This window comes from Paecilomyces variotii (assembly GCF_004022145.1).
Source record: "Paecilomyces variotii strain CBS 101075 chromosome Unknown C8Q69scaffold_10, whole genome shotgun sequence".
Taxonomy (NCBI): Eukaryota; Fungi; Ascomycota; class Eurotiomycetes; order Eurotiales; family Thermoascaceae; genus Paecilomyces; species Paecilomyces variotii.
This window is the reverse complement of record NW_021167149.1, coordinates 117495-144502: the sequence shown is the minus strand read 5'-3', so window position 1 is coordinate 144502 and position 27008 is coordinate 117495. Positions and strand designations below refer to the sequence as shown.

General features: G+C 51.0%; 11 protein-coding genes across 11 annotated transcripts; 5 read left to right on the top strand and 6 right to left on the bottom strand.

Moving 5' to 3' along the window:
• Positions 1–124: 124 nt before the first annotated feature.
• C8Q69DRAFT_529732 (hypothetical protein) lies at positions 125–2273 on the bottom strand. The gene is made up of 2 exons (XM_028633702.1): positions 1921–2273; positions 125–1862 (listed from the first exon to the last, which is right to left on the bottom strand). The coding sequence occupies exons 1-2, from the start codon at positions 2113–2115 to the stop codon at positions 480–482; spliced, it is 1578 nt and encodes a 525-aa protein (XP_028482782.1). The 5' UTR covers positions 2116–2273; the 3' UTR covers positions 125–479.
• Positions 2274–3033: 760 nt separating this feature from the next.
• Positions 3034–3342, top strand: C8Q69DRAFT_509094 (hypothetical protein; the record flags this gene model as incomplete). The annotated part of the gene is made up of 1 exon (XM_028633057.1): positions 3034–3342. The coding sequence occupies one exon, from the start codon at positions 3034–3036 to the stop codon at positions 3340–3342; it is 309 nt and encodes a 102-aa protein (XP_028482781.1).
• Positions 3150–4406, top strand: C8Q69DRAFT_60467 (adenylate kinase-domain-containing protein). Its single transcript, XM_028633826.1, has 2 exons — positions 3150–3156; positions 3226–4406. Exon 2 carries the CDS (start codon positions 3402–3404, stop codon positions 4071–4073), a length of 672 nt encoding a protein of 223 aa, XP_028482780.1. The 5' UTR covers positions 3150–3156; positions 3226–3401; the 3' UTR covers positions 4074–4406.
• C8Q69DRAFT_475215 (eukaryotic translation initiation factor 3 subunit M) lies at positions 4280–5981 on the bottom strand. The gene is made up of 2 exons (XM_028631181.1): positions 5947–5981; positions 4280–5889 (listed from the first exon to the last, which is right to left on the bottom strand). The coding sequence occupies exon 2, from the start codon at positions 5805–5807 to the stop codon at positions 4740–4742; it is 1068 nt and encodes a 355-aa protein (XP_028482779.1). The 5' UTR covers positions 5808–5889; positions 5947–5981; the 3' UTR covers positions 4280–4739.
• A 1051-nt stretch (positions 5982–7032) lies between these two features.
• Positions 7033–7842, bottom strand: C8Q69DRAFT_509091 (hypothetical protein; the record flags this gene model as incomplete). The annotated part of the gene is made up of 3 exons (XM_028633056.1): positions 7033–7446; positions 7556–7632; positions 7728–7842. The coding sequence occupies 3 exons, from the start codon at positions 7840–7842 to the stop codon at positions 7033–7035; spliced, it is 606 nt and encodes a 201-aa protein (XP_028482778.1).
• Positions 7843–11856: 4014 nt separating this feature from the next.
• On the top strand, positions 11857–13039 carry C8Q69DRAFT_475208 (thioesterase family protein). Its single transcript, XM_028631180.1, has one exon. It carries the CDS (start codon positions 12070–12072, stop codon positions 12820–12822), a length of 753 nt encoding a protein of 250 aa, XP_028482777.1. The 5' UTR covers positions 11857–12069; the 3' UTR covers positions 12823–13039.
• A 3-nt stretch (positions 13040–13042) lies between these two features.
• Positions 13043–14230, bottom strand: C8Q69DRAFT_446641 (thioesterase-like superfamily-domain-containing protein; the record flags this gene model as incomplete). The annotated part of the gene is made up of 2 exons (XM_028629144.1): positions 13043–14007; positions 14122–14230. 2 exons carry the CDS (start codon positions 14228–14230, stop codon positions 13043–13045), a joined length of 1074 nt encoding a protein of 357 aa, XP_028482776.1.
• Positions 14231–14762: 532 nt separating this feature from the next.
• On the bottom strand, positions 14763–18503 carry C8Q69DRAFT_475203 (putative alpha,alpha-trehalose phosphate synthase subunit TPS3). Its single transcript, XM_028631179.1, has 3 exons — positions 18120–18503; positions 16666–18049; positions 14763–16615 (listed from the first exon to the last, which is right to left on the bottom strand). The coding sequence occupies exons 1-3, from the start codon at positions 18140–18142 to the stop codon at positions 15248–15250; spliced, it is 2775 nt and encodes a 924-aa protein (XP_028482775.1). The 5' UTR covers positions 18143–18503; the 3' UTR covers positions 14763–15247.
• A 34-nt stretch (positions 18504–18537) lies between these two features.
• Positions 18538–19990, top strand: C8Q69DRAFT_60339 (serine-threonine protein kinase 19-domain-containing protein). Its single transcript, XM_028633825.1, has 2 exons — positions 18538–19304; positions 19359–19990. The coding sequence occupies exons 1-2, from the start codon at positions 18749–18751 to the stop codon at positions 19949–19951; spliced, it is 1149 nt and encodes a 382-aa protein (XP_028482774.1). The 5' UTR covers positions 18538–18748; the 3' UTR covers positions 19952–19990.
• A 602-nt stretch (positions 19991–20592) lies between these two features.
• On the top strand, positions 20593–22703 carry C8Q69DRAFT_475199 (hypothetical protein). The gene is made up of 2 exons (XM_028631178.1): positions 20593–21539; positions 21749–22703. The coding sequence occupies exons 1-2, from the start codon at positions 20963–20965 to the stop codon at positions 22381–22383; spliced, it is 1212 nt and encodes a 403-aa protein (XP_028482773.1). The 5' UTR covers positions 20593–20962; the 3' UTR covers positions 22384–22703.
• A 1400-nt stretch (positions 22704–24103) lies between these two features.
• On the bottom strand, positions 24104–26647 carry C8Q69DRAFT_60281 (C2H2 zinc finger protein). Its single transcript, XM_028633824.1, has one exon. It carries the CDS (start codon positions 26482–26484, stop codon positions 24469–24471), a length of 2016 nt encoding a protein of 671 aa, XP_028482772.1. The 5' UTR covers positions 26485–26647; the 3' UTR covers positions 24104–24468.
• Positions 26648–27008: the final 361 nt, after the last annotated feature.

Genomic DNA, 27008 nt, shown 5'->3' with positions numbered 1-27008 from the left:
CTTGATTAATACCGTTGACTTGTCATATACGTATGTCGGTAGATTCCCTCATGAGGGTTTACAATGGAGTAAGTCTACGACTCTAGGAAATGGAAATACTACTTCTGTGTATATCATCGAAAACAGGGGAAAATATTGATAAGCTGATACTCGAGTGCTAACTAACTAGCTAGGTTGGAATGATTACTGGAAGCCGAAAACAGGGGAAATCTCATAATGGGAATTGGGATAACCCCAATGCGAACTGCTGCTGGGATTATCGTGGAGACATTTCATGTACGTGTCCACTGACCCTGGAAGATAGAACAAGCACCATAAAAGAGATATCGTAAAAGAGAACAAGTCTGGGAATAGTGAGCCGTAAATTCATCTCAACAATGTCTCTGGATTCTTCCAGAATCCAGCTGTCAAGGCATAGAGTGATCAAAGGACGAGGGGATGTCCAATGCTCCAGAACATGCGTCGAAGCAGCCGACCAACTAGAAAACAATGTTCAGCACCTTTCCAGCTCTTATTGGGCCTTGCAGTCTCATAGCTAAGCGCCTGTCATCTTTGATCTGATACGTCCTTGGATTCATAAGCGCTTTCTCCAGCTTGCGCGCAGCCTCCTGCAACTGATCAGTGTTGAACATGTGCATGCGCAGGTTCGCATCTACATGGTCGAGGCCACCCTTTCTAGCAAATTCAAGCAACGGGATGGCCCATCTTTCTTTCAGGTCCAGTTTCATCGGCCAGTCCCAAATAGTTATGTGCAGGTGTAGCACGCGCAAGGAAGTAAAGTTCTGTGCCATGGTGCTACACGCTAGATACCAGGCCAGATCACTGCGGATTTTGAACTTGCGGAACTCGGTGAGTCGTGGCTCGTTGTATCCGATATAATTGAGCTCTAGGTGCCGAATAGCGTTCTGTGCGACAATGGGCGTGTTTCTCAAAAAGGTGTTGATGACTTTGGTGGAGCGGAACACAAACTGCGTGTTCGAGTACAAGAACAGGACTGTCTCACGATAAATTTCCCTGCATGTGTACACCAAGGCACTCGGGATCGCCGGAGTGGATTTGGTCCTTGGGATCAAGTCATGGATGGTCGGATGGTAAGGGGGAAGACAGGTGTGACGCAGACGGTATTGGCGCTTCGAGCTTCCTGTATTTGGCGCCCGGAAGCGATATATGCAGACTCTATAGGTGCCAAATATGTACTCGTAGATCTTTGTACGTAGTTCCCCGGGCAGTCTGAATAAGAGAGTCTTCTGCTGGATTGGCTGATTGACTGCCTTGATGGTTTGCTGAGTGACAGGAGCAATTGGTTCCTGAATGTCGATCTCAACCTGGACAGAAGACATCTCCCACGTGCTTTCCTGCTCTATTTCGTCGAATTGAGTATCTGGCACTATTCCAGATGGCTCTGCTATCTTGTCCAGGGCGACTGGAGTAATAGTCTCCTTCGCAGGGACAGCAGTGCCGTGGTGTTGCATCTTTCCTTGTCCCCCATTCTCAACCACGGGCTGTCTAACGGGGGCTTTCCCTTTCTCTCGAGAAGATCTCCTTGCGCGATCATTGTTCGTAGAATTCCCTCTCGATGCACGATTGCGTCGTGGCATCCAGTTCCCTCTTTCAGGGGTATCTTTTCCACGTCGACCAGAAACGCTCGCATTCGACTGAGATTCCGGTCTCTTTTCGACGACCAGAGATCTATACGGACCCACTGAAGAGACTTGCTGTTGATTTCCTCTAGATCCTCTGCGCCCATGGCCCCTGCCCCTGCCCCTGTTCGAGCCTCTTCCTCTATCCGTACCTCTCGGATGTCCAGTGTGGTTTTGGTTGTCCCTATTCTGGATGTTTTGCGGGTTGATAGAACTTTGACCCTGTACGATCGATCAGTATTTTATCTATCAGATAAGATAGACAATGGAATCATCTAACCTGAGTTAAATTTCCTATTTCCTGACCACCATTGCTGCCTCCTCGACCGCGGCTCCCACGCGGACCTCGTCCTCGTCCTCGTCCTCGTCCTCTTCCTCGCCCGCGCCCGCGACCGCGACCACGGGTATGGCCATCATTTTGCTCCATCGGAGCTGAGTCCAGAGAAGGACAAACAGTACCAACCGGTCTGCACATGATAGTTGTAGTTGATATATTCGAGTTTGGACTTGAAAAAGAACGGGGTGTACCACTCTGATTTCTCAGAATTAACACCAGCCACGACACTTTCAGTTCTTTGTTCCCAGCTGAGGTACAATATGTGAGATTAGATGAAATCCTCAAAGTCTCATATCTGAAGCAACAATAAGTTGGATGATTGTTCAGAGTAAGAAAGAGATTAGGACTGTAAAAGGCAGGAACAGAACAGAGCTGAATAGACGGGTGAAGGTAAGTAGTACCAGCAGAGAAGAGATGTGCCAAATGGACGCACTTCACGTCACAAGTGAATGCTCATTCATCTATTCAGATCGGCTATTATCTTCCATTCAGAGACAGACACAATGAAATCTGGGGAGGTTGGAGGGAGAGGTAACTGATGTCAAGTATGAGTGAAGGGTAGCTGCAGCGTCTTGTGTGGATTAATGCCCTATGATTAATTATGTGAGATTGAAATCTTTCTCATTCTGAAGTGAATGTAACATGTCTCTTGTAATCTGTATAAGGCTGCTATCTGGGAAGATGTTCTGGTGTGTGAGGTCTCATTTGATGGCATCCCATCTATTACTGAGCCCCTTTTGTATACTTACACCAGGACCTCCAAAATATGGAGCACATCTCCATCCCCTCCATAGCATGCAGAACCAATGCATTTCCTAGAGCATGCAAAAGTATTGATGCATCGATAGTAGTATACTCTACTTCTCCTGCTAATCAAACGGATCTCATAGCTACGCTAACCACACGCGGAGAATTGTTGAAGATTCCAGCGTTCCGCCACCGCACCTTTTCCCCCGGGCCGCCTGCTGGAGTTCCTCTCTGCTTCTAACTTCCTATCCTATCCTATCCTTACCCAACGAGCATTTGTACTGTACTCCTCCTACCATTATCCTCCCAATGCCCATCCATCTGGCTCGTCCAGCATTGAGCTCTCTGTCTCTGCGAGCTCTATCTTCCTCATCCCGTGCCGCCGCCGGTCGATCATCGCTGCCCCACCACCACCAACAACAACAACAACTCGTTCGTCTTCACCAGCGTCTGAATACAACTACTACACCTTACTCAACCTCTTCTTCTCCGCCTCCGCAGAACCGTCGTTCGGAATTCAAGGTCGTTCCGTTCATTGTGCTCCTCGCTGTTGGTACGGGCGCATATATCCTGCTGGTCAAATCTCGCACCGCCAAACCAGCCGTTAAGTCAGAGTAAAAAAAAGGGGGAAAGGAAATCAATCTACCTACGCCTTAAGAGAGAAATAAAAATAAAAAATGGCCACCGAAACCTCCATCAAGAACAACACTCCCCGCTTCGCCCCCGACGAAGTCGACGTCGTTTTCGTCCTCGGCGGCCCCGGTGCCGGTAAAGGCACGCAATCCGAGAACCTCGTTCGCGACTATGGCTTCACGCACCTATCTGCCGGTGACCTGCTACGCGCCGAACAGGTCCGCGAGGGTAGTCAATACGGCGACCTGATTCGGAACTACATCAAAGAAGGCAAGATCGTGCCGATGGAAATCACCGTTGCGCTGCTGTCCAACGCCATGTCTGACACGCTGGCCAAACGTCGTAGCGGCGTCGACTCCGACACCAAGAAGCCGGCGAAGCCTCGGTTCCTGATCGATGGATTTCCGCGCAAGCTTGACCAGGCGGTTTTCTTTGAAGAGACTGTTGCGCCGTCGAAATTCACGCTCTTCCTGAGCTGTCCGGAGGATGTGCTCGAGGCGCGTCTGCTGAAGCGCGGGGAGACTTCCGGTCGGGATGATGATAATATCGAATCGATCAAGAAGCGGTTCCGTACCTTTATTGACACGAGCATGCCGGTCGTGGATGAGTTTAGGAAGCAGGGTAAGGTGGTTGCGATCGAGGCGGTGGGGACGAAGGAGGATGTATACGCTCGTATCAGGGAGGGTATTGAGGCCAAGGGAATCAACCCGCTGTAAAGGATATCTTGAAGGAGAAAGTATATAAATATTTGTTGACTTATTTTTTTTTTCTTTTTGGTTTACAAAACCACCCCGTTTTGGTCCCTACGATTGGATTAAATACTTCATCCAGCGGATGCGTCCTACAGGATAGATATAGAACAAGCCCAATTCCAAGCATTGAATTGGTCGTGGATATGATGAAGGGCATTCGTAATCACAGTTCAATTGTTCGTTCCATTTTCTTTTCTTATTTCCCCCTCTAGTTTCTCGAATAAGAACCTATTCGACCTAACACAGTGGTCTCGTATGTCATCGGCCTTCCTGCTCCCTAACCTGAATTCTGCTTTGTCCTCCATCTCCCATTTTATTCTTCACCAGCAAGTGTAAGAGAAAAGAAAAAGGACCCGTTTTTGTTTTAAACAACGTGACTCATTATCCGATTTGACGATGATCGAATGGAACGATGAAACGAACTGTCCCGATCCGTTAAGTTAAAAAGTAAAAAAAAGAAAAAGCATCATGCATACAGAGGGCTCCCTATCTAAGCAACATGAGAAGAATGACATAAAAAAAAGGTAAATAGATGGCGGCGGCGGAAGAGTGAAAAAAAAGGATATGACTTGAGGTGGATTTCACCCCCCCTCATGTTTAGCTTCGACGATATTGCGAGGAGGGGTATATCTACTCAGCACCGCCAGCCACTTCCACCTCCCGAGGTTGCTGCTGCTGCTGCTGATTCCGTCGTCGCTCGATGGTCCTTCCACCCTTCTCGTTGGACTTGGCTTCCTCCGCAGCAGCCTGCATGCCCTCGCGCACGAAACGCTCCCGCTCCGAGCGGATGACGCCCAGAACGCTCTCGAGGCTGCGGCGCCAGACCATCAGACGGCCCTGGACCTCCGCCCACTGCTTCTCACCGAACACACGGTAGGTGGCCCGGTGGACCAGGAACTCGGACCGCAGCTGCGACAGCCTGCCCTCCACGAGACCGGCACGGATCGTGTCGATAACCCACTTCTCAACGTCCTCGGCGGGCACACGGAGGGAAGAGGCGATCGTGGAGTATGGCAGGGAGCGAGAGGGGGTCGAGGCAGCCAGAGAAGCAAGGGTGAGCAGACGCATCTTGTTCTGCAGCGTCTCTCCAGCGTCGGCCAGGACGCCACCGGAAATGGAGGACAGAGGGGTCGAGGCAACGAAGTCTTCGTAGGCATCCAGCGTGTCCGCCGCGAAGATCTCGAGGAGCTCGAAGAGAGAGGTATCGCTGGCCCGCAGAGCCTGGACCGCATCGGAAGCGGACAAGGGGGTGAAGTCGAAGATGGCCGGGTTCGAGAAAGCCGCCGTCAGGGCGCGGATAGCCAGATCGCGAGACTCCTTGCTGGAGGCCTCATTGGCCGGGATCGTCTGGAGAGCCTGCACCAGGTGGGTGTAGGCGAGTTCATTATCACCGGCAGCGGTGGCAGCGTCGGCCACAGCCAGATGCACCTTCTGCGCATCCTCCTCATCCAACTCCCACGCGGCGATCCATCCGGGCAGCTGGGCGGTCAGCTGCGGCTTGAAAGCCTCGAAGGCGTACGACGATCCGGACTGTCTGATGACGGCGACAATGGCCAGGAAGACGTGGTAGCGGCTGGAGTCGTTGGGCGCGAGGGTGTTGAAGATGGTGCAGAGGATGGACAGGGCTATCGACGGGCCCTGCTGCGGAGACGAGGCGATGGGCTTGGCGAGATAGGTGCAGATGCGAGAAAGGAACATATCCGGCTTCTCAGCCTGGTGAGACAGGTGAACGAGGAGGTTGTAGGCGGAGATGATCTCTGTTTTTTTTTTGGTCCATATTGTAAGCCTCTCATCTTCCTTCAAAAAAATCATATCAACGCGTTCAACCGGGCAAAAGACTCCCACCCACCGTTCTCAGGCGCCGAGTTCAAAACGGCCGCAGCAGACACGATCTTCTTAAGAACTTCATCCCGCTGCTTCAGGTCGGGTTCCTGCTCATTCTGTTCTTGCTGGCGCAGAGGCTCGAGCAGCGGGGCGACTTCGGCGTGGACGCTGGGCCCCTCGTTCTTGCGCAGGACGTCGATGTACTGGGCGAGCTCCTCGCACAGTTCGGTGAAAGTGCCCTCGATGAGGAGGGTGTTTGTCGGAGCCGGCATGCTGGGCTGGCTTGACTGGTAGAATGGAGGATTGGGGGGGGATAGGTTGGTGGAGGGAAAGGTTTGGCGTTGGAGACTATCGATAAAGTTGGGGGAGAAATTTCAGTGTGTGGTGAGAACTCTTGGCGAAGTTCCAGCGGAGACGAAGGAGAGCCAGCACCACGCAGCTGGATCGAGGCTACAGAGGATTTTTGGTTCATTAATTGGATTCTATATCGATTGTGATTAATTCAATTACTCGAGGCTTTTTTTCCTTCTTTTTTTTCTTTGGACTATCGAGGTATGGCTGCTGGTATACGGTGTGGTTGCCCGCTCTCTTCGCTTCTCAGTTGGTTAGTGTCGAAGCAAGCAATAAGTTAATCATCCAGAATTACCAAACAGTCTGGGGTGCATACAACTGTATATAACACGGTGCAGATCATTCATTTCCTCACTCACTGATAGTAGACGCAGATCTGATCTGATCTCCATGAAAGTAGCGAAATCATACAATATGACATTCCCTGTTGGACTGGTTATCTACAAAAGACAGAGAATCCATGATTAATCGGCCGTATTAACTATTTATTGCTCTGCTAGGCGCGGACAGCCAGCGCGAATCATATGCAATCATTAAGGACAGACATAAGTCGTATGGACGATCATAAGGACAGTAAAAGACCATCACGGTCGGGGGAATAAACAATTAAAACCAATTAGAAAGCCGAAAACTCCATGCTCGGAAAAAGAAAAAAGGATATCGCGCTTCGTCCTCCCAACTGCAATTACGCAGAGAAACGTGTATGCTTTTAACAAGAGGGGATGTCGCTGTGCCGTTCCCGAAATATTTACAGAACGAATTGGAAGCCCGCGAGGAGACCTCCGACCAGCAGGGCAGCCGAGTAGTCCTGGGCCACCTTGACAGCAGAGGCCGCCGAGTGCGAAGTAGACGCAGTGGCCTTCGCAGCAGTGGTCGTGGCAACTTGCCCGCCAGCAGTCGTCGTAGCTGTAGTCAGAGTGGTGGCCACCGCCGTGCCGCTGGTGGCCGCAGCCGAAGAAGTCGAAGCAGCATCGCTGGTGGCGTTCTTGGTACCGCACTTGGCCTGCTCCTTGCACTGGTTCTGGCCGTCCAGGTCGTTGGGGTGGTTCTGAATGCACTGGCCGAAGTTGGCCTCGCAGACAAAGTAGGGCAGCGACTGGGTGTACTCAGCAGAGTCGGGGACAGAGCCGTCCGAGCAGACACAAGAGAAGCTCAGCGAGTCCTAAAGTTGGTTGAACGTTGTCAGCCGGTGGCCCACGATCTACCGGGTAGTACAGTATGTAATTGTATTAATCAATTATCTATTACACAGGGCTTCCAAGGAAACATACCGGATCGCATGTGTTCACGTTAGCAACTCCACCGCAGATCTTCGGGCAGAGGTTACGCTGGCCGGTACACCAGGAAGCTATGGATCGCAGTCAGTATCACCTTGAATCAATAATAATAATAATAATGACAACGGTCGAAACACCGTTCTTGATGGCATCCAGGCCAACATACCTTTCTCAGTGGACAAGACCTCGCCAGGGTTGAAACCAGCAGGCAGAGTGTAGTTGGCCTGGGCGGCAATGCCGGCCGCGAAGGCAGAGACCATCAGGACTACTGAGGAACGCATGGCTGCGGAGTGTGGTGTATGTAGACAAAGTCTGCTACCGTACGAGTATGTCTGGAGGAACGATGAGAGGCTGCTGGGAACGCAGAAGGATGAAGAGCAGGGCCAGGAGAGGGAAGAGGGAGGAGATAAAGAAAAGAAAGAGAAAAAAAGAGGCACCTGCGGGGTTGGTGTTTGTTGTGCTGAGATGAAGAAGAAGAGGAAAGGAAAAAGGCACGCCAGAGCCCCGTCGTGGCTCCCTTTATTTATCAGTTAGGATGGTTATAGCTTCCCTTAGCTCTGCGGCCTTCCCTGTTTGCGACGGACTCTTGTTATAATAATAATGATTGATTGATTCATTAATTAAATTCTTTCCAGCGTCTTCTGGGAGGTCCAGCGCCAGAGCCGAAAGAGGAAAGCCTCAACATCCGAGCAGAAACCAGTCCATTTGGGAGCTTCTTCTTCCCATGGATCCCCCAATTCCAATCCATTTTTTGCCCTGGCAGTCCTATCCAGACTCTAGACGTCTGCTTCGTTTCTCCTGCACGAACTGTTCCTGTCTACGCAGTTTTCCCGGTCAATTACCATGGTTGTGCTCGCTGTATCCTTCTGTGCTCCCCTCCCCCCGGCAGTCGATGCTGGTTGCTACTACTAACTAACTACTACTAGCAGCTCGGTTCCCCGCTTGCAAGCTTGCAAGCAATGCCCAATAATGGCCGCAACAGCTTCATTCCGCTCGCTAGTCCTGTGCGTTGGTGGCTGGAGCCCGACAAGGTTGCTCTGCCGGCATGATAAGCCTACCCTGTTCTGGGAAAGACACTACGATGTCTCGATGGACGGCAATCTCCTCCTCTGCTCGCCGAAATTCTGGCTTTGCCCACCTCGAATATTAAAACACAGATAACATACTGCGGTCTCCACTCGTTGCGGCGCCGACCATCGTCTGGCCCAGTAGGAATACCGGAATCGCTGCAATTTAATCCTCTAGTCTGGTCTGGTCTGGCTACCCGGCTAGAAGTTGTTGGAGAGTTGGAGAACCATTGGCGCTAGCAATAATACTACTCAAGGAACTTGGCCATCATTCGGCACCATGGAAGAACTGGCCGCCCAGGAACCAGCCCTTGGGAGTTCTCAACAGGCTGTTCCACTTATCTAGCTTCTTTTTTTCGCCCAAGAGACGGTGGCTGAGAGAGAAAAAGAAGACAATCAAGCCACGCTCTTCTGCGCCCGGGGTTCTGAGCAAGGACAATAATAATAGTAAAACAATAATGATAGCAGGAATGAGTAGCCTGCTCTAGTCTCGGTATGAAAGCGCCCATGCCACTCGATGGGGCCCGTGTCGACGGAGATGCGACAAAACAGACACCATCTGTCAGCTAGAAAAGCTTCGACACCGGACGTCACATCACTGGCCAGAGTTCGTTCCTTGTCCGTCTGGGGTTGAGCGTTCGATATCATATGACAGGGGCCAGCATTGCTCTGCGACCTGGCTAATGAAACCTGGGTTATTATCGTCTGGGATAGAGTGGTCACGGCGCATGGCGATTGGTCGCGACAGGTGATGTTCTGTGACAACATCTACTCGCACGTATGCAATACTTCAACGGTGAACTGGATAACGGCCTCAAGGTTCTCTCGTCTGTCAAAATCAGGAACGAACGACGAGCATCCTTCTGAGTCGGTTGCAGTGGAGCGGCATCGAGTGGTCGGCATGTGCCGTACCAGCTTTCACCGTGCAGCCCTACAGTTAGCAACAGCTGGAGCCGAGGCCGCGGCCAAAGTGGAGGTTGGAAGATTTACGGAGTACGGAGATACTAGTAGTTAATCGAAGTTCTGATAGAGTCATAGACCCATTATCCCGTTTATGCGAGGTACCGAGCACGCGGATCTCTGAGCCGCTTTTTCTGATCCTGGCAAAATGTCGCAGTGTTAATTATTATTATTGTTACTGTCTGGGCTAGATTGACGATAATTCATCCAGTCAAGCACGCGGACTCGAACATTAGGCCCTGGGAAATCGGGAATCCTTTTCTGGCCCACAGACTACTCCGTAGAGGGCGACCGGCTACTCGGAAGTACGGACAGAACCTGGTCTTCACCACGACGTCAGAGCAATATTAGTCCTGTCCACCGCATCTTAGTCGGAGTTGTAGTTCGGTTAACATATCACTTCGGTTCAACAAAATCGAATATTCTTTCCCTTTAATCTACCTGGAAATTAGAGTCAAGAAGTATCAGTGCCAATAAGTGCCGAATAAAAAAAAAAAAGGCGCAACGGAGTATCTAGATCCAAACCATCGGAATCGAACAATCATGGTATTGCAATGTCAACAGACGATGTCAACAAACCGCTTTCAGGTGCTGTATGTACAATAATATTTTGCTTTTTCCCAATGCGCTTTTCTCGACGCCTTACTTCAAACTGTTGCAGAATTCCTCGCGTGGAATGTGAGACCGGATGTCAGTCAACGTTTGCCAAGAATCAGACAGAATCGAATACTATAGTATTTCCATTCCATTGATTCATTCTAGACTCGGTACTAGCCGTCTCGTAGATGGTGCCGGTGAGATTGTTGTGTTTATATTATACTACAGTAAATAATGCAGCGATTAAGTGGATGCTGTGGAGAAAGGGCGGGTATTTCAAGACCAGATTCACAGACAGGAGAGAAAGAGAAACATGTTTCAGAGTCCTGTTCCTGAATAAAGATAGGAGTAGTAAGTAGTAAGTAGTCGCAGTTCTGAGACAGTGGAATCGCTTGATTGTTTGTTTAAATTAAATTACCTACTTTGTAGCACGCCCTATAGTCATAGTTATAGTTATATATAGGTAGTAAACCCCTACATAACTTGGTACTTAACTAATTAACTATCCTAAGTAGCTTACCAACGATAGCGCTAGAAGTCTATGGGACTTAATCAGTCAACTAATACACTAACCAACTACTAGGACCAGTCTCAGGGAACGCAAGGGTAGACTATTGGTTAACTACTATCGCGGCTATAACCGCAGGATTAAACGGGGGAAGCGACCCTGAGACCAGAGTTAGTCTCCTGCATACGGAGTAGATTGCGTTATGTGGCGCAGCCTCTGTTTTCGTTAGAGGAAATGAGCTAAATGAAGAATATAGATGTTCTCGGTAATTGTTAGATTGGGTTTGTTTGTTAGGAGATATAGATTGGATAGGGTTTATGGTTACTTCTTTCCTTTATTGTATGTTTGTATAGTTAGTATATAGTAGGATAATATTATATGGTAGAGCTTTTCGAATTTTCTCTCTTATATGGTATCGGAAGTCGACTAGACGACTCGACCAAAAAGGAGAACTCCTCAGAGGTCTGGTCCTAGCTGGATCTAACATATGGTATGTTGTCTTAAGTGTGTGGTTCTGGGTATATAGCTGGTTTCTTTGATGTTTACTACTGTGGTTTCTAGTGATGCAGACATGTCTTAGCTCTCTCTCTCTCTCTCGATTATTTATACTCTCTTATAGAAGCTCGAATGAATAAACTCTATTATACAGAATTTCTCGTGCTAGATATATTATGTTAAGATTATCGCCCCTAAATATCTGAGGATAATTAGTTAGTAGCAGAGATATACATAGTTTTAGAGTATATTAATCAATCCTGCCTCACTCCAGTTTCGACCAGTATACACTGGAATGGATATTATCTACTATAGCTGCTCTATATACAGTACTTCATCCTCCTCTAGTGGATATAAAATATATACGAATAAATGCAAAGTAACGCAGCTAGCTTAGATAAGCCCGATCCATCCTTCCGAACATCGGATCGCGTTTCAATTAGTTGGCTATTATTATGTACCAGTTAACTAGTTAGTTAAACTGACTTGCTAAGCAGTGCAGATGCTCGGTTGGAAGTTTTGGAGTCAAAGTATGTGTTGTCATAGTCATCGAAAGTTCGATATTCCTTTCTGTTGTTAAGTTAATTTCATATAGACTCGCGGACGGCGGGAGTAGATTAAAAGTAAAGTGGATGCCAACCGTCCGAGAAGAACGAGCCGAGGTACTGTGCTTAAAATGATGTTTCTTAAAGATAAAATAAAAAAACCTCTTGTTCGTTTCACACTCATGATTACCACCGGAGGAGCCAGCTGATTGATTTCATTCGCCGTTCTATTTATTTATCTATCTATCGGACATACATACTCTAAAAAAAATACTTATACCTACCATCTCCTCTCTCTCAAATTGATACACCACTGGTTAATTATTATTATCCACCATGTCCTCCGACGACCTCCCCCCCTCAGCCATCCCTCCCAGCGCAACGATATCCCAACCCTTCAACCCACCAGCCTCGACTCTCGACGCCTTCCGCGCCCATCCCTGGTCCAACTCCCTCCTCTCGAACCCAGACTACTTTCCGATCCGCACGTGGTCGCGAACCGCCAAACCAAGCGGCGAAGACGCCTTCTTCGCCAACACGCTCGGAACCGACTCCACCATCCCTCATGTCCTGACCTTACGTCGCAAAGACATCCCCTCTGTGCCGCGGGATCCGCCCCAGATCCGCCTCGATGCGCAGGGCAGACCGATCACGCCTAGTGCGCCCGCCCGTCCGCCGGATATGATCTCGTTGCTTATGCTGTCGAATCCGGGGATCAGTGGTCATCCGTCCACGGCGCATGGGGGCGCGGTGGCCACGATTCTAGATGAGGTTGTCTCGCTGTGTGTTGCGCTGCATGTGCCTGCGTATGCGGAGAATGAGGCCGAGGCGCGCGGAGCGTTGTATACAATGCAGTTGGATGTGAGGTATAAGAGGCCGGTGTATGTGCCTGGGTTGGCGGTCGTGAAGGCCTGGTGCGTCGCGAGGGATGGGAGGAAGTATTGGATGAGAGGGCAGTTGGTGCAGGAGGAAGAGGGTGAGGAGGGGAAGAATGGGAGAAGTGGTGCTGGGCAGTTGGAGTGGGTGAAGAGGAAGACGGTTAGGACGGAGGCGTTGGGTTTCTGGTTGCAGACGAAGGGGAAGTTGTGAGTGAGTGAGCTGCTCGGCAAGATGATAGATGGCAGTTTTTTGATGATCGAGGATAGATAGAGAGAAACGGTCATGTAGAGTGGTTTATATAAGGCGCTTCCCTGGAAGCCACTATGGCATTGGCATGTATATACAGACATGTATTAACTATATTCTTAGATAGACAGGAAACACACGCATCTATATGTATATATATATATATATATATATATATATACTATCACAAATTCGCCTTCCCCTGCGCATCCACCTTGACCTTCTTCAGATCTCGTCCTGCTAAATTCCGACTGGCACTGACTACCAATCCTACCTGCGTGCTCAACGCCACGATATCTCCGCTCTCATCCAGCACCGTGACATCTATATCCGTCCTGCCGTCCTTGACAGCCTTCGTCTGAACTCGACTATACAACCACTCGACCCCTTCAACAGGTAACCGCTTCTTGTAATCTACATTCAACGTAACCGTCGGATACCAGAACGTTCCGCGGGGCGAGTTCCCTTTCTGCGCCGCAGCATTGGGATCCTGCGCCGCCGACGAGATGACATCGAACCCATCCAGCATCATGGGGAACATGTCGACGAGGAACCCGATCGTATCGTCCGTCCAGCAGCCTTCGAGTGGTTTCCCGTCTGGTCCGAGAGGACGAAATCGCGCCCATTGATCGACCATAATTGCTCTTCGCCCATCACCAGCCTCAGCCTCGAGACGAGCTGGATCCGGTCCGTAGAACTCGACATTCGCTGCAGCGCGACGAAACTGCACAAATGGCGCAGGAATTCGGACCCAAGCCCCGTCACGGCCGGTGGAAGCTAGAGCGCGCAGATTCACCGGTCCAGGCGGCGGCGGATAAAGCGCCCAGGACGTTTGGGCAGTGATACCTGTTTCTGCAGCTGCCGGACTGAGCGTGATGTAGCCTGCGACTTTGACCTCCTCCTCCCCCTCCTCCTTCTTGAATTTGGATTTGGATCGCTGCTTGAGCAGAACATGAATCGTACTAGTGCGAGCCCCAATCTTCATATCCTCCACCGTCAGCAGCGCAGGCCCGACATCCGTCCGCCGGAGAAAGCTAAGCTGGATACTAATCGGCGTAGCAGGCGAGGTCGACAGATTGGGATGTGTGTGCGCAAAGTGCGTCTTTGCCAGTTTCGCCAACACGCTGGTCGTGTAACCGCCATGGGGGACTGTTTTCTTTGTCAGTCTCATCCACTCGTTTCGGTGAGAGATAGGTATTTCCTCGATTAGGCAAGGATCTGGAAGAAGCAGGGAACGGTAACTAAATAGATAGATAGATATACCTGCACCAATGCACCATTCATCCCTTAGATAGGCCGAGTAGACATGCGACGAGACCGGGGTGATGGTTATGGCGTCCTCGAAGACTTGCGTGTGAGCTGGTAGTGGCATGGTTGTTTGGATGTGTATCCTCTAGTTATGCCCGTATATGTATATATATATATGCATGCAATTTCCCGCAAAAAAAGCCCGGAATCTATAGATCTTGATAAGAAAAAGGTATTTTTGTTCCAGTACGAAAGAAAACAGGTCGCTCTAGCAGATTGCGCGCGCAGTTGGCGATGTCGTCCCAGTATGTTGGGTACACCACCTTCGCTCAGGGGGAAAACGAGGCTCGAACTGAGCAGTAAAAATCTAATATAAAGGTAGATGTCGGTGAAAAGAACAAAAGTACCTGTTAGTAGTTAAGTAGTTAGGTTGAATACTAGTCGAGTGTTTCTGGGTATTATTAGTTGACAACTTGATCGATTACTGATAAGACAAGTTTAACCTCGGCATGTGGATAATTCGGACTACAGACAGCGGCAGTGGTAGGTGACGCAATATACCGATAACTAGTTATGGGGAATGAACCATATGGATATAGGGTAAAGAGCGCATCAAAGGCTTCCGAGAGAGTGTTGTTTTTTTATTTACGATGATACATGGTAGAAGTTGATAGATAGTTATGATCGCGAGGCTGTTGACTTGGACCGCGGCATCTCGAGATCGGCGGACGTCCCCGCTAAAACAATGCCCAGACGCAGAGTAGATCATATAGTTCAGTACATGCATTATTATTATTACTGCGATCATGGGTAAATCCGACTGATAAAGATGCAGTGTTGCAGAATCGTGTTTCTATCATAAGAATGGAGATATTCCTGCTAGTTACACAGATAATAACGCCCGCCGCAGAATCGGAGGATTAACACAACGTCGTTGCCTCGCTGTGGTTATGTGCGTAAAATGCAATCGCTTTTCGTACGTCTACATACATTCGTAACGTGAATTTTCGTCCAGGTTGACCCAACCACGATCAGAACTCCCGAGATATCAAATAACCCATCGTTGCCCCGGGACAAGGGAAAGAAGAGTGACCGAATTGCATGCTGGAGTCGAAATAATATTATGCCATCGTTTGAAGCTCTAACCCGATGCCGCCAGTCGCTGAAGGCAAGAGAGCACACCTGTAACGCCCTGTGTCAATGTGGCCATGGCTTCCGTGCTGCGCGATCCGAGGGTGACGGTCATGACACGCGGGATCGCTTTGGCACCAGCCAGCTTGTTGGCCCAGCGGAACACCACTTCGTCTTCGCGCGAGTCTCCGATGACGAGGAGGAAGTCTGGACGGTAATCCTGACCGTCCCTCTTTCCCCTCTCCAGGCAGTATCGCCAGATCATCTCCGCCGCTGATGCTTTGTTGGTCTCCACCGTCTCAACCACCAACGCGCCGTCGACCGGCACGGCGTGGACATGCTGACTCTCACAGGCATCGTTGATGTGGTCAGCACACTCGGATGCCTGACGGGCAGCAGACGCTTGGTCATCTGCAGACCCATAGTGGAAGACGAGCGAGCAGTGTCGCTCTTCGATCCAACTGCCTTCGGTCCGTGCATGGAAGTAGTCGAGGATGCTAGATACTCCTGCCTTCCAGGCTCTGACACGGTTCGCATCGGTGAGCCTAATCCACGCATCCGTATTAGGCTCGCGTAGGAAGCAGCCATTTTCAGCGATAAGACCAAGCCCTGAGACACGGTTGAAGAGGCGCTCCATCTCTTCGGGCATTCTGGAGCTCATGACGTAGACGATATTCTTAGAGTCTTCGGTCAGGTCGGTCAGGGTCGTAATGGCGCGCTGTGGCGTAGTCAAGATGATGCTCTTCGGCGAACCCCAAGAAGCCAGTGTTCCCTCGTAATCGACGATGATGAGTCGGCGGTTCGACTGCTTGTAGTGCTCCTCCAGTTTGGACACGGACAGCCGTGGTACTGCGATGGTCTCGCGGGACGAGTGCTCGTCCCACGCCTTCGACAGAGTGTCGCTGAACGATTTGACCCAATTGCCCGTCGAGTTCTGAATCACGGCTTCATGTAACGCGGTCCACACCTTCTTCTTCTCTTCTTCACCCATCGTGAGTGCAGTGTGGATAGCCTCCGAGCACTGGCGGTAATCCCATGGGTTGACCAAAAGAGCGTGGCCGTCAAACAAAGCTGCACTGCCCGTAAACTCACTCAGGATGAGTGATCCATATGCCTTACTGTTGTAGTCCCCGTCCTGGCAGTAGACAAATTCGTGGCTGGTCAAGTTCATGCCCTCGCGCAGACTAGTCACCATAAGAGCATCGGCCATCGATATCAATGCCAGGTACTGAGCGAATGCAAGGTCCTGCTTGAGGAAGACCAGCGGTTGGTGGGCGAGAGTTGAGTGCGTCGAGTTGATCCGCATGGCAATGTCAGATAGGGTTGCCTCGAGCTCTGGCTGTTCCGTAGTGGTGGTAGCGACTTGTACCAGAACAACCTTCTAACGTTAGCACGAAATCGCGCAGGAAGCGATGACAGCCAACTTACTTTATCCCTCCATTCTGGATATGTGTTGAGGAAGAGTTCGTAACTGAGAAGCTTCTGTCTCACACCTCGGATATTGTCCAGCTTGTCACGACCGACAATCAAGCGTTTATTTCCATATCGCTCCCTGATGGTCTTGATCCACTTCTGGACATCGTCCGCTTTGCGCCTCTCGTCCCACGACGTCGGATCAATACCGATCGGGAAGGTTCCCACGTCGACAAAGCGGTCTTCGAGCTGGACGCCATCGTTTGTTGCTTCGACGCAAAGAATCCTGCTGCAGGTCTGGAGGAAGTGGCGGCAGTACTCGTCGGTTTGGAAACCGACGAGGTCGGCCCCCAGAATGCCCTCCAGCAATTCCTTTCGCGGTGCTAGACAGCGGAAGACTTCGGAGGATGGGAACGCAATGTGGAGGAAGAACCCAATCTTCGCGTCCGGCAGCAGTTTTCGGAGCATGGCCGGCAGGAGAAGCAGGTGGTAATCGTGGACCCAGATGGAGTCTCCTTTCCTCCAGTTCTTCGCGATCCGCTCTGCAAACGCCTGGTTGACCTTGACATAGTAGATCCACGAGTGGTCCTCGTATGCCTTGCTCTTGGGATTGTCCGGGATCTGATAGTGGAAGACGGGCCACAGAATCGTCTTGCAGAAGTGGGTGTAGTGTCCGTCAAAGTCACCATCCTTGACAAAAACCGTCAAGGACTCGTGCTCGTCCTCCATCTTCTCTGCAATGCCCGCTTTGACGTGTTCTTTCAACGCGTCCGTGGGCATGCCCAGGGTCCCCACCCATATCTTCTCCCCCAGGAATCCGGCCTCTGTCGCGGATCGAACGGCGTTGCGCAGACCTCCATTGCCCTGTTCAGCTGGCTCGACGGTCCAGTCTGCCTTCGAGAAGGACATGGAACGGCCCTGGCCGGGACGGTTTGCGCGCTCCTCTTCCTTGAGCGCCTCGACACCCGAGCCCTGCTTCTTCGCCTTCTGCGGCGGCTGTGACGCAGCCTCCGAAGCCTGGTGTTTCAGAATCGAAGGGGAGGGCGGCGGAGGCGGTTGAGCCTTGGGCTGGACGAACGTGGTGGTTGCACCCCATTTGGGAGAGTGTGCCTCACTTTCTCTGAGACTGTGCAGGTCATTGGCGTCTTTCGGGAACGGATATGCAGATGGTTCCTTCTCAGCGTTTGCCAGGAAGATGCGTTCGTCCTCCGTGGTGGCTCCTGGGGTCAACCCCGGATTCGCAACGACATTACCACGGTTCTCGAATAGACTCAGCGCAGCGCTTGCGGGCTGTGGCACTTGTGGTGAGGATTCCTGTAACGGGGCCGACTTGGGGCTCGAGCGCGCGGACCGGTTGCGAGCCTGGTCCAGATGGAAATTGACCGTATACGGCAGGAATCTGGTAGGAACCGTATCCAGTCAGTACGGTGATGGATGTGCTGTGAGATTGGCCGCAGGACACCACTTACAGGGACGCGATGAAAACCGTCATGGTGTGGCCGGTGAGGGGTGCAGCTGGAAAGAGAATCACCACGAAAGAATGCTGCAACCTCAGCGCCTCGAAAGAGAGGATCTCTCAAGAGAGGGGTCTGAGCGCGTTGTGGAAAGCGTCGAGGGCGAAATGGTCGAGTTCTATATAATGAATGGGAAGGGGGATTATGGATTGATTAAGTAGAACCGCAGGAAGAGAAGAGAAGAGAGAGAAGCGGCGGGGCAGAAATCCAGATTCTCATCACTACGTCATGTGAAAAGACGCCCTCGACCAAAATATACAGCGTTGCAGCGCAGTCGAGCAGGGCACAAAAGGGCCAGAACGAGCTGTTATTCTGAGAGCATGTATTGTATCGCCACTGGAGCACTTTGGCTCTCCTGGTCTTTGTCTTCGTCTCAGTCAATCAACTAACTCTTGATGTCAACCACGGAATCCCCGATCGGGCAACTTTCCGCCAATGGATGGGTCGCCGCCGATCACGTGCACTTATCTCTTATCGAAGCCTGCAGACTCGTCTCTGAGAGTGTACAGTGTCTATCATTATTGTTCTTGTTATTTCGCTCTCTCTGGTTCTGATTCCGATCCTTGATTCTACTGTGATCTGCGATGCCCCTCCGTGTCACTTCCGCGCCGACTGCCGGTATCCGCAAGACAAAGGCCTCCGTGCCTCGCCCTCGCAACTCTCCCTTTGCAAAGCATGCCCGCCAAAAGCCCGGTTCGCGGCCTGCCGCGCGCGACAAGGTGGACAGAGACACTGGTATGTTTGAGGACGAGGAACAGCTCCCGGACCAGGGACTATCACAATATATCCCGGAGAATGCGCGAGTGGAGAGCGTCGAAGATGCCATCAGGCACATTCACAAGACCATGTTCGAAGAGCTGCCAGTGCGCGCGGGGATGAACAGCACGCGCATCGCAGAGGTCCTCAACCTGCGCCGGTCGCTGCCACCGCTGGTTTCTGTGGCGCATGTCCATACGCTGCTGCATGCGCCCACCAGGGTGGAAAAAGAAATCGTGGATCTGGTCAACGCAGGCCGGGTTCGACGTCTGATCGTCCCCGGACGAGGAAGTGATGCGGCGGGGCTGGGGGACTGTCTGGTCTTGACGGAGGACTGGGAGGAGCTCGTAAGGCGTAGTGCTGTGCTGGACCAGTCCCTCAAAGGTATGGTTGCTTTGTCCGGTGTCATCGCTGGAGACTGTGCTGACTTGCATACAGATAGGTTCCTGGACCTCTTGCGCCTCATGGGAACGGCGTCAGCAGTGCCAGCGGGCGTCTTCTCATCTGGTGATTCGATGGCTCTCGTCCGCGCCGGCTTTCTCGTCTCATCGTCCTCACTGGCCAAGGGATCGTTGAACGTGGCTTCACTGCCCGCGGTGCCGGCGTCGCTGGGTGCTTCCTCCGCCAGTCGAAGTGATGCTGGCACTCAGCCACTCCAGGCAGCGCAGCCTAGTGACAGCCAGTTTCGCAGCGCCACCATGTTCCTTTCCCTCCCAAACACAGGCACCTATCTCCGTCTTCTGGGCCAGGGACGGTCCCATCTGGTGGATCTGCTGAAGAAGTCCAAATTCCACGAAACGCCGCTCTATCTGCTCCGGGACCGCTGGGATGGGGCGGTCGAGTCAGACACCCGATCTGCTCTGGCCAAGAGGGCACGAGGAGAGTCGACAGGCGTCTTGCCGGGGCGGACAAAGAAATGGAAGCAGCTCTACGGCATGCACTTTGACTGGGTACTGGAGGAAGCCGTAGGCGCTGGCCTGATCGAGCTGTTTGACACAGGCAGTGTCGGTCCTGGCGTACGCTGTCTCTAAGCGAACATGTCCACAAGCGGGGACGATCAACCGATCGAGCACGATCGAGCAGAGACCTGCCTGCATGGAGCCGTAGATCATCTGCCCGCATCAACTACGTATGTATCCTCATCAAAGAACTGCGAAGCTGGTCCGGGGACGGACTCGTGGAGCTTTAAGCGCCTCCATGGCGCGAACAGAACACGGACTAGGTCGTCAACATGATGATCAGTTCGAAGCCGGTTTACTCTAGAATTATAGAGACGTCTCGTCATCTGATGAGCTGAGTCGTCGCAGCTTTTGGGGCATCGTCGATTACACTCCACATCTAAGCGGTGGTTACTATATAAAGTCACACCTAGTGACAGCTGAGATACAGCAGTTGGAGTCGAGGGATTTGCATAGATTCAAGATACCCTGTATATTTATATTATTTATCGATCTGTTCATTTCAACGCGATAAAAGTCCATCTTGCAGCTAGGTCTCTGAAAAAAAAAAAAAAAAAATAGATCAGCAACCAGACTGGAGTCGAAATAAAGGCAATCATAATACCCATTCCAGTTAGAACGCGCCACAGTATTAGTATTAAAGTAATAATAATAATAATTAGATACCTAACTAACGCCACAGCGTTCCTGAGCTGCTGAACAACTCCCCCAGTCGGCATTTCATCCCAGGGACGAACTACCGCCCCCAAATCGTGGATGGATCGTCGCCAGGAAACCTTGAAACTCGGTGCACAACATTATTAGGATTGAACTCTGAAACGGCCCCTTGGTTCCCAGCAACCGCGAACCGCGTATTATTATTATTATTGTATCACCAGTATCCAATCTTACTTTTTGCTTATAACTCTGATTCTTTTCCATTCCCTCCATTCCCCCTTCCTCCCCCCCGCTAAACCCCACATTTTATTTCTTCTTTTGATCTTTTATCTTCGGAAGCATAACTAAAAATCCATCAACCAGGAGTTTTGGGCCGTGCCAGAAGCTTAAGCTAAATCGATCACTAATCCATAGATAGTCATAATCATGTCATCGCCAGAGACGCGACAGAAACGTCTCATCCGCCTCACTCCGCTGTCATTGTCTGAGCTTCCATCTCACCCGGCGCTCGCGGAGCGACCGCGACAGAATGGCGAGAGTAATAATAACAATAATAACACAACTACAACTACAACAACGCGCCCACCTCTTGCTGCGTTTATCAAACAGGCGCTCGACGAAGCGCAGACTCTTCTATCCGATACAATCCCGCTGACCTTCAAAGTCGACAAGAAGCTGCGCTCCTCGCCGCCTTCGAACGCGAAGGTCCAGCTCTCGTCGCGGGTGATACCCGTCTCAACGGAAACGGGAGCGAAGGGCGACAAGCGCAAGACTCCCGATGAGGAAGAGTACTGGGTGTGTCGAAAAAGCATCCATGTCGACGCGCCTGAGGAAGGGACGGCGTCGTGGAAGGAGTTTGAGAATGGGTTGAGGTTCGATCATTCGCAGCATGAGATGGAGTATACGCCCAGTGTGTCGAGCGTGGTCACGTTGTTGGAGTGGAAGGATATCGATCTAGGACAGCAGACAAGTGGTAGTGGTTGGAGTGGGGTTGAGATGCATGGTTAGTATATTATTCTTTTCTTTTCTTTGTTTTGCTCGATCGTGCATATGAATACCCTGTTATGGATTCTGGTGTTGTTATGTCTTATTGATACCATCTCCATGGAGTGTGTATTTGTTTATCGTCCAAAAAACAAAGAAACGCCAAAAAAAAAGAAAGAAAGAAAGAAGAAGAAGAAATATAGAGACCAAATGCTAACTTATTCATAGTAAATATGATCACCCATACATTTCACCCTTCGATCCTAATCTCCCCACGAACATTCACCACATGCGTCATCTCCGCGTTCCGCTCCGATTCCACGAGGAACAACGACATTTCTGACGGCGCATCTTCCCACGACGGACTCGATCCCGAAGAGAAGGAATTCGTCACGATCCAAATCCCCATTGAACCACCCTCGAATCCCTCCTCGGAAATTACCGACGCTGCCATCGTCTCCAAGTTCGTCTCCACGCCTCCAAAGAACACCATCTTCGCCAACTACGCCAGTGTCGAGCGGGTCCTCTCACTGCCTTCCAACATCAACATCATCAAGAGCCCGCGCCCTAGCGCTGACGTCTCTCGCAGCCGCGCCGGATCCATGTTCAGTTCCCGGCCGTCTATCTCAAACACTACTAGGCCCATCTCCGCAGCTGGATCGGCCCAGCCGACGTCAAATCCCCGCTCGGCGATCATCGAATGGACAATGGCAACCACGTCAGATGCCGGCGGGCTCATCCCTTCCTGGGTCCAACGGAGCTGGACGATGGGCGGGGTGCCGAAGGCCGTGGTGGCGGATGTGGGGTTATTCTTGGGATGGGTTGCGAGGAAGAGACAGGAGGAAGAATTGCGGGAGTTGTGATGAATACCGTAATAATAAAATCGCCAGAACGCAGTACCATAAAGTGGCTAATAATAATATGTTTTCAATATTATCTTATCATCTGACCCATCGTCACATACACCCAATCTATAACTACCATACATGTATATACTACTCTATAAAAAACACCATCCCTTCCCCAGACCTAGTCAGCCAACCAGCCAACTAAGCAACTAAGTAAACGAACCTAAATAGTTAACCGTCTTTTACTCCATAATAATACATAGATCGATTAGTAGTAGTGAAGTAAAGACTCAACCCCGCCCTTGTAAAAAAAAAGTGAGGCTGGCAAACTGGGGCGAAAACGATTTGCAAAATCGAACCCAAAACGGCAAAGTAAAATATGATAGAATATATGATAGAATATATCAATTACATATCAACTATGGTTATTACTAAGAAAGCAACGAACTGAACTGAACTGAACTAAACTATCCCCCTTCTTTGACCTCGGAACGGTTAAGGAATGGAATCGATCATAAAAATCTTATGTCTACTATGCAAGTCATACAATAATACAGTATACAGTATCCTATCCTATTCTATAGTTACTATACTGTAACCATACTGTATTATACTATACAACACCCCCTCGTTTCTACTGTTCATTAGTTAATAATAATAATAATAATAATAATAATAATAATAATAATTAATCTTTCCCATCTCCGTTGGTTCCGCGCTTCCTTTCGTTTCGTTTCATGGGATCGATCGATCGAACCCAACCTAACCCAACCTAACCCGTCCGTCCGTCCGTTCGTTCCCTCGTGGCTTTGAACTTTCCGCGGGAAGAAAGGAAACCAGCCACACAAAGAACGTCATATATTAGAAGAAGTCCAGACAAATATGGATCTAGATCTGGATCTGGGATCTAATTTTTATTTTTATTTTTTTTATTAGCTACGCTACTAAGCGAAATCAGAATATAGGCGAATTCCTACTACCAGTACTTGCCACTGAATAACAGGAATAATCTGGTCTGGTCTGGATCTAGTCTGTCGTTGTTATTGTCACTAACTATCGTTTCGAAGGCGAGGGTTTCTATTGATTGGGACATGTTCCTTTTTTTTTCTTTTCTGACGTTCTTCCCGATATTCTGGAGTCGGGAATCTGGACAGTATACACTTCAGTTAAGCTATATGTGGCTTCTTGGTTTCTGGTCGGGTGGCGAGATAATTAGGAGGCAATGACTTGGAAGACGGGCGTCATATCCAGAGTTAAAAAGTTTATATCATATTCTGGCTCCCGATCGTTTGCTTCAAGATAGTCTGGTAGCCTAATGCGGAAATGTAGCGGTTTGGTACTTGCGGTTAATGATGATGCGACAGTATACATAGTAACTTTTTGACCACGTCGCAAGAAAATGAATTTGCTGCTCCAAGTGCTAATATCGTATCAACTCAACAAAGACCTATGCCAACCCATCCGGCTTAAAGTAATAGTGTAGTGGTAGTCCTTTAGACTCAAGAAAGTAAACAAACAGAAAAAAAGAATACCAACCGACATGATCAAGAATCAAACTGCCATATTTTAACGCTCCGTAAAACCCCGCCCTCCGGTTACCACCTGGCACCTAGAGCAAAGAATAGAAGAAAGTACCTGAAGTTAGAAGAGAATAAACAACATCAACCAGCACGTGGATAAGATGGACGACACGGAAAACGCCTAGCTAGGTGGACATCACATCAGACACATTTAAAACGTAACAACACGATATCAAACCCTGTGGACACGACACGAAATATGACACGGGCGCCGCCGTTCTCATATCTAGAACTCGACACAGGAAGAAATATAAAAGTTAAGGAGAAATAGTTTTAGAAAGAGCGGGGTATAGACAAGTGGTATAACGCACGCAAGGTCGTTCGACAAGCTTCAGACGACGTATCTCATCACAGAGTACGAGCGTCCTAGAGGCTAATGGACCGTCACGGATTAGGGTATGAAGTCGAGGCTAATGTCACAAGCACGTCTGATCACAAGAACTGGTCAGAGCGACCATGTGCGAAGAATGAATATGGGAAGTAGCTCCACGATGGATAGATGACCGATTAGGACGCCATTTCATCGCTGATTACTCCCGCCAACCCCTTCTCCTTGCACTTGCTGAGGACGGACCATTGTGGAGCTGGTGGTTGCATTCGAATTGGCAGAAATCTGTGCCCTCAAGGCCGCTACTTCAGCCTTCAATCCGGCAACCTCCTCGTGCACGGACCGGATGTACGCCCACAGGTCTTCCCGAGACTGATCGCCGCCATTGGTATCGTGAATCCCCGGGTACGAGCTGCCGCTATTCTGAACCGGCTCCTTCGCTGCGGGAGCACCGTGATTGCTGGAGTGGCTCTGCGTTGGAGCGTGCTTCGAGGGTATCGAAGAGGGTGGCTGAACAGGGGCTTGACTATGCAATGTATACCGAGCATCGGGCGGCGTGAGACCGGGAGGTAGAGGGAGCTGCGGAGCACCGGGCTGCGGCGGAGGAAGGCCTAGTGTCGTTGGCGGAGGTTGTGTAGGCGCTCTGTAATGTTGTTGCTGCTGCTGGTACGGTTGCGCGGGACCGGGAGAGTGTGGACGGTGGAGATGCATAGCCTCAGGGCCATGGCCTAGCTGATGCGATGACATCGCATTAGGCGACAGAGGCTTCGGGCTTTCTGTGATGCTTGACGGAGGGAAGACAGCGCCAGAGTGCTGTCCCGGCGGCGGGAACGTCATGTTGCCGCTCTGGGAGATTGGGGAAGTCGACGAACTCGACCCGCCGTGGCTCGGAGGAGGAGGGAAGAGACCGCCGGGAGAAGGTCGACCGGCAGCAATTGGGGGATACGTGCTGGGCTGGCGAGCCTGGTAGCTCGCCGGAGGGACCGTAGAGCGCGGAAGCGAGTCTGAGGGCGCATCGTACTTCTTGATGCCGGGTATACTCAGTCGTCGCTCATCCTCCTCGTCCATCCGCTCGGGCTCTGCCGTGTACATGAGACCATCCATAGCATCTTCCGGACCACCAGGATGGCCCTCGCCGTATTCCTCCTCTCCTCCGTAGCTACCCATGCTGGATCTCCGCCCAGCGCAGCCGCCCTGGCCCTTGTTATGGCGTGCCAGAGCGTCTCCACGAGCGAATCTGCGCCCGCATTTCGGGCAAATGTGTGGCCGCTCTCCAGTATGGAGCTTGGTATGTCGCTTCAGATCGTGCAGTCTGCGGAAGCGGGACTGGCATGTCTGGCAGACGTAGGGCTTTTCCTGGCTGTGGGTGAGCAGGTGGCTCTTGAGGTTGTGATGTCTTGTGAATTCAGTCGCGCAGTACGGGCACCGATGTTTTTTCGCTGACGGCGAGCGTGGACTACCCCTATGGAATCCCGAATGAGGCAAGCTGAGGCCACGACGTGGGTCTGATAGGCCTGCAGCAGGCATTGGATACGAAAAGGCTTTGTTAGCTTCTTCTCGAATGTCGGCTTCACCGCGGTGATGGGGTCGATCGCCATCCTGGGACGCGGAGTCTTCAATGGGGCCAGGGCTAGCGACTGTGGCATTGTTCATCAATGTGTTTTGACCGTCGCCCGTCCCGAACGTGTCCTGCACGTTCGACTGAGGGTCTACCTGCATGTCCTCGGAGGGCACGTGCATTGGTTTACTTGCACTATCCATGGATTCATTCACGGTATGCGAAGAATACGTCGACTCGTGGGATTTGTCGCCGGGAGCTGGAGCGTCCTTGGGAGCCTGGGAGCGACTCTGGTCGGTCTCTTTCTCTTGGTCCAGCGGCCGTTCCGCCGGACCGGCAGCTGCTGTCGTCGAAGCCATCCGCGGGGACGTCTGTCTCTGATGGTTCGAGAGGCCTGGGGAAGGCGATGTGCGCAATCCGGCGCTGGCAATGGAGCTGAGATGGGACTCTGGTTTCGAGGTCGAATGCTTCAGATAGGAGAGTGGATCGGGAGGATTCGTCAGGATCGAGGTGGAATTCCCGGGCAGGGGATTCGAAATGGCGACGGGATCCTTACTGGACTGCATTGGCCCAGCCATGAACGGACTGTTGTATCGGGGGCCAGCCTGGAAGGGTTGGCGATGGTAGTGAGAAGCTAGACCCAATGTCATGTCAGTCGAGGGGGATCTAGCAACACAAGACAGCTGCAGACGCGATCGCAGCCGTTGAACTTGAGGGGGAGGACGGGAGATGAATAGATAGTCGAGTTACAGATTGATCACCTCCCGCGAGAGACATGGATGGAAGAGAGTCTAAGAGAAATGGACGAGCGACATACTGGTAACGACCCGGGGCGTGGGGCGTGCGCCTGGAACCGAGTGTGGCGCAAGCTGACGGCTCAGCTTCGCTCAAGTTTGATCACCTTTTTCTGATTTCCTCTTCCCCCCCGTTTTTTTGCAGCTTTTTTGCCGACGAGGCTCTCTTCGCGACACTTGGGAGATGCCGGAACAAAAATAGCTAGTCAGCCTGCTGGCGAAACGCGATCAAGCGCTGGAACTGAGGCTCCGCTAGATGCGCTGGGCCATCAGGCGGTGCAAAGGCGGCGGCGGGCACCGGGATAAGGTTGCTGGGCGAACAAGAGCGGGTGTTCGTTTCTGTCGTGGTCGTCGTCGTCGTCGCAGTAGTAGCAGTACTG

Coding starts and splice junctions, on each gene's coding strand:
- C8Q69DRAFT_60339 (XM_028633825.1), top strand. CDS start 18,749: ATGCCCCTCCGTGTCACTTCCGCGCCGACTGCCGGTATCCGCAAGACA. Junction 19,305..19,358: donor GCTGGACCAGTCCCTCAAAG/GTATGGTTGCTT, acceptor ACTTGCATACAG/ATAGGTTCCTGGACCTCTTG.
- C8Q69DRAFT_475215 (XM_028631181.1), bottom strand. CDS start 5,807: ATGTTCCTTTCTCGCATCTGCACCTATCTCGCCAAGCCCATCGCCTCG.
- C8Q69DRAFT_529732 (XM_028633702.1), bottom strand. CDS start 2,115: ATGTGCAGACCGGTTGGTACTGTTTGTCCTTCTCTGGACTCAGCTCCG. Junction 1,863..1,920: donor AAATAGGAAATTTAACTCAG/GTTAGATGATTC, acceptor TCGATCGTACAG/GGTCAAAGTTCTATCAACCC.
- C8Q69DRAFT_475208 (XM_028631180.1), top strand. CDS start 12,070: ATGTCCTCCGACGACCTCCCCCCCTCAGCCATCCCTCCCAGCGCAACG.
- C8Q69DRAFT_475199 (XM_028631178.1), top strand. CDS start 20,963: ATGTCATCGCCAGAGACGCGACAGAAACGTCTCATCCGCCTCACTCCG. Junction 21,540..21,748: donor GAGTGGGGTTGAGATGCATG/GTTAGTATATTA, acceptor ACTTATTCATAG/TAAATATGATCACCCATACA.
- C8Q69DRAFT_60281 (XM_028633824.1), bottom strand. CDS start 26,484: ATGACATTGGGTCTAGCTTCTCACTACCATCGCCAACCCTTCCAGGCT.
- C8Q69DRAFT_475203 (XM_028631179.1), bottom strand. CDS start 18,142: ATGACGGTTTTCATCGCGTCCCT. Junction 18,050..18,119: donor ACGGTTTTCATCGCGTCCCT/GTAAGTGGTGTC, acceptor GGTTCCTACCAG/ATTCCTGCCGTATACGGTCA. Junction 16,616..16,665: donor ATCCAGAATGGAGGGATAAA/GTAAGTTGGCTG, acceptor TAACGTTAGAAG/GTTGTTCTGGTACAAGTCGC.
- C8Q69DRAFT_60467 (XM_028633826.1), top strand. CDS start 3,402: ATGGCCACCGAAACCTCCATCAAGAACAACACTCCCCGCTTCGCCCCC.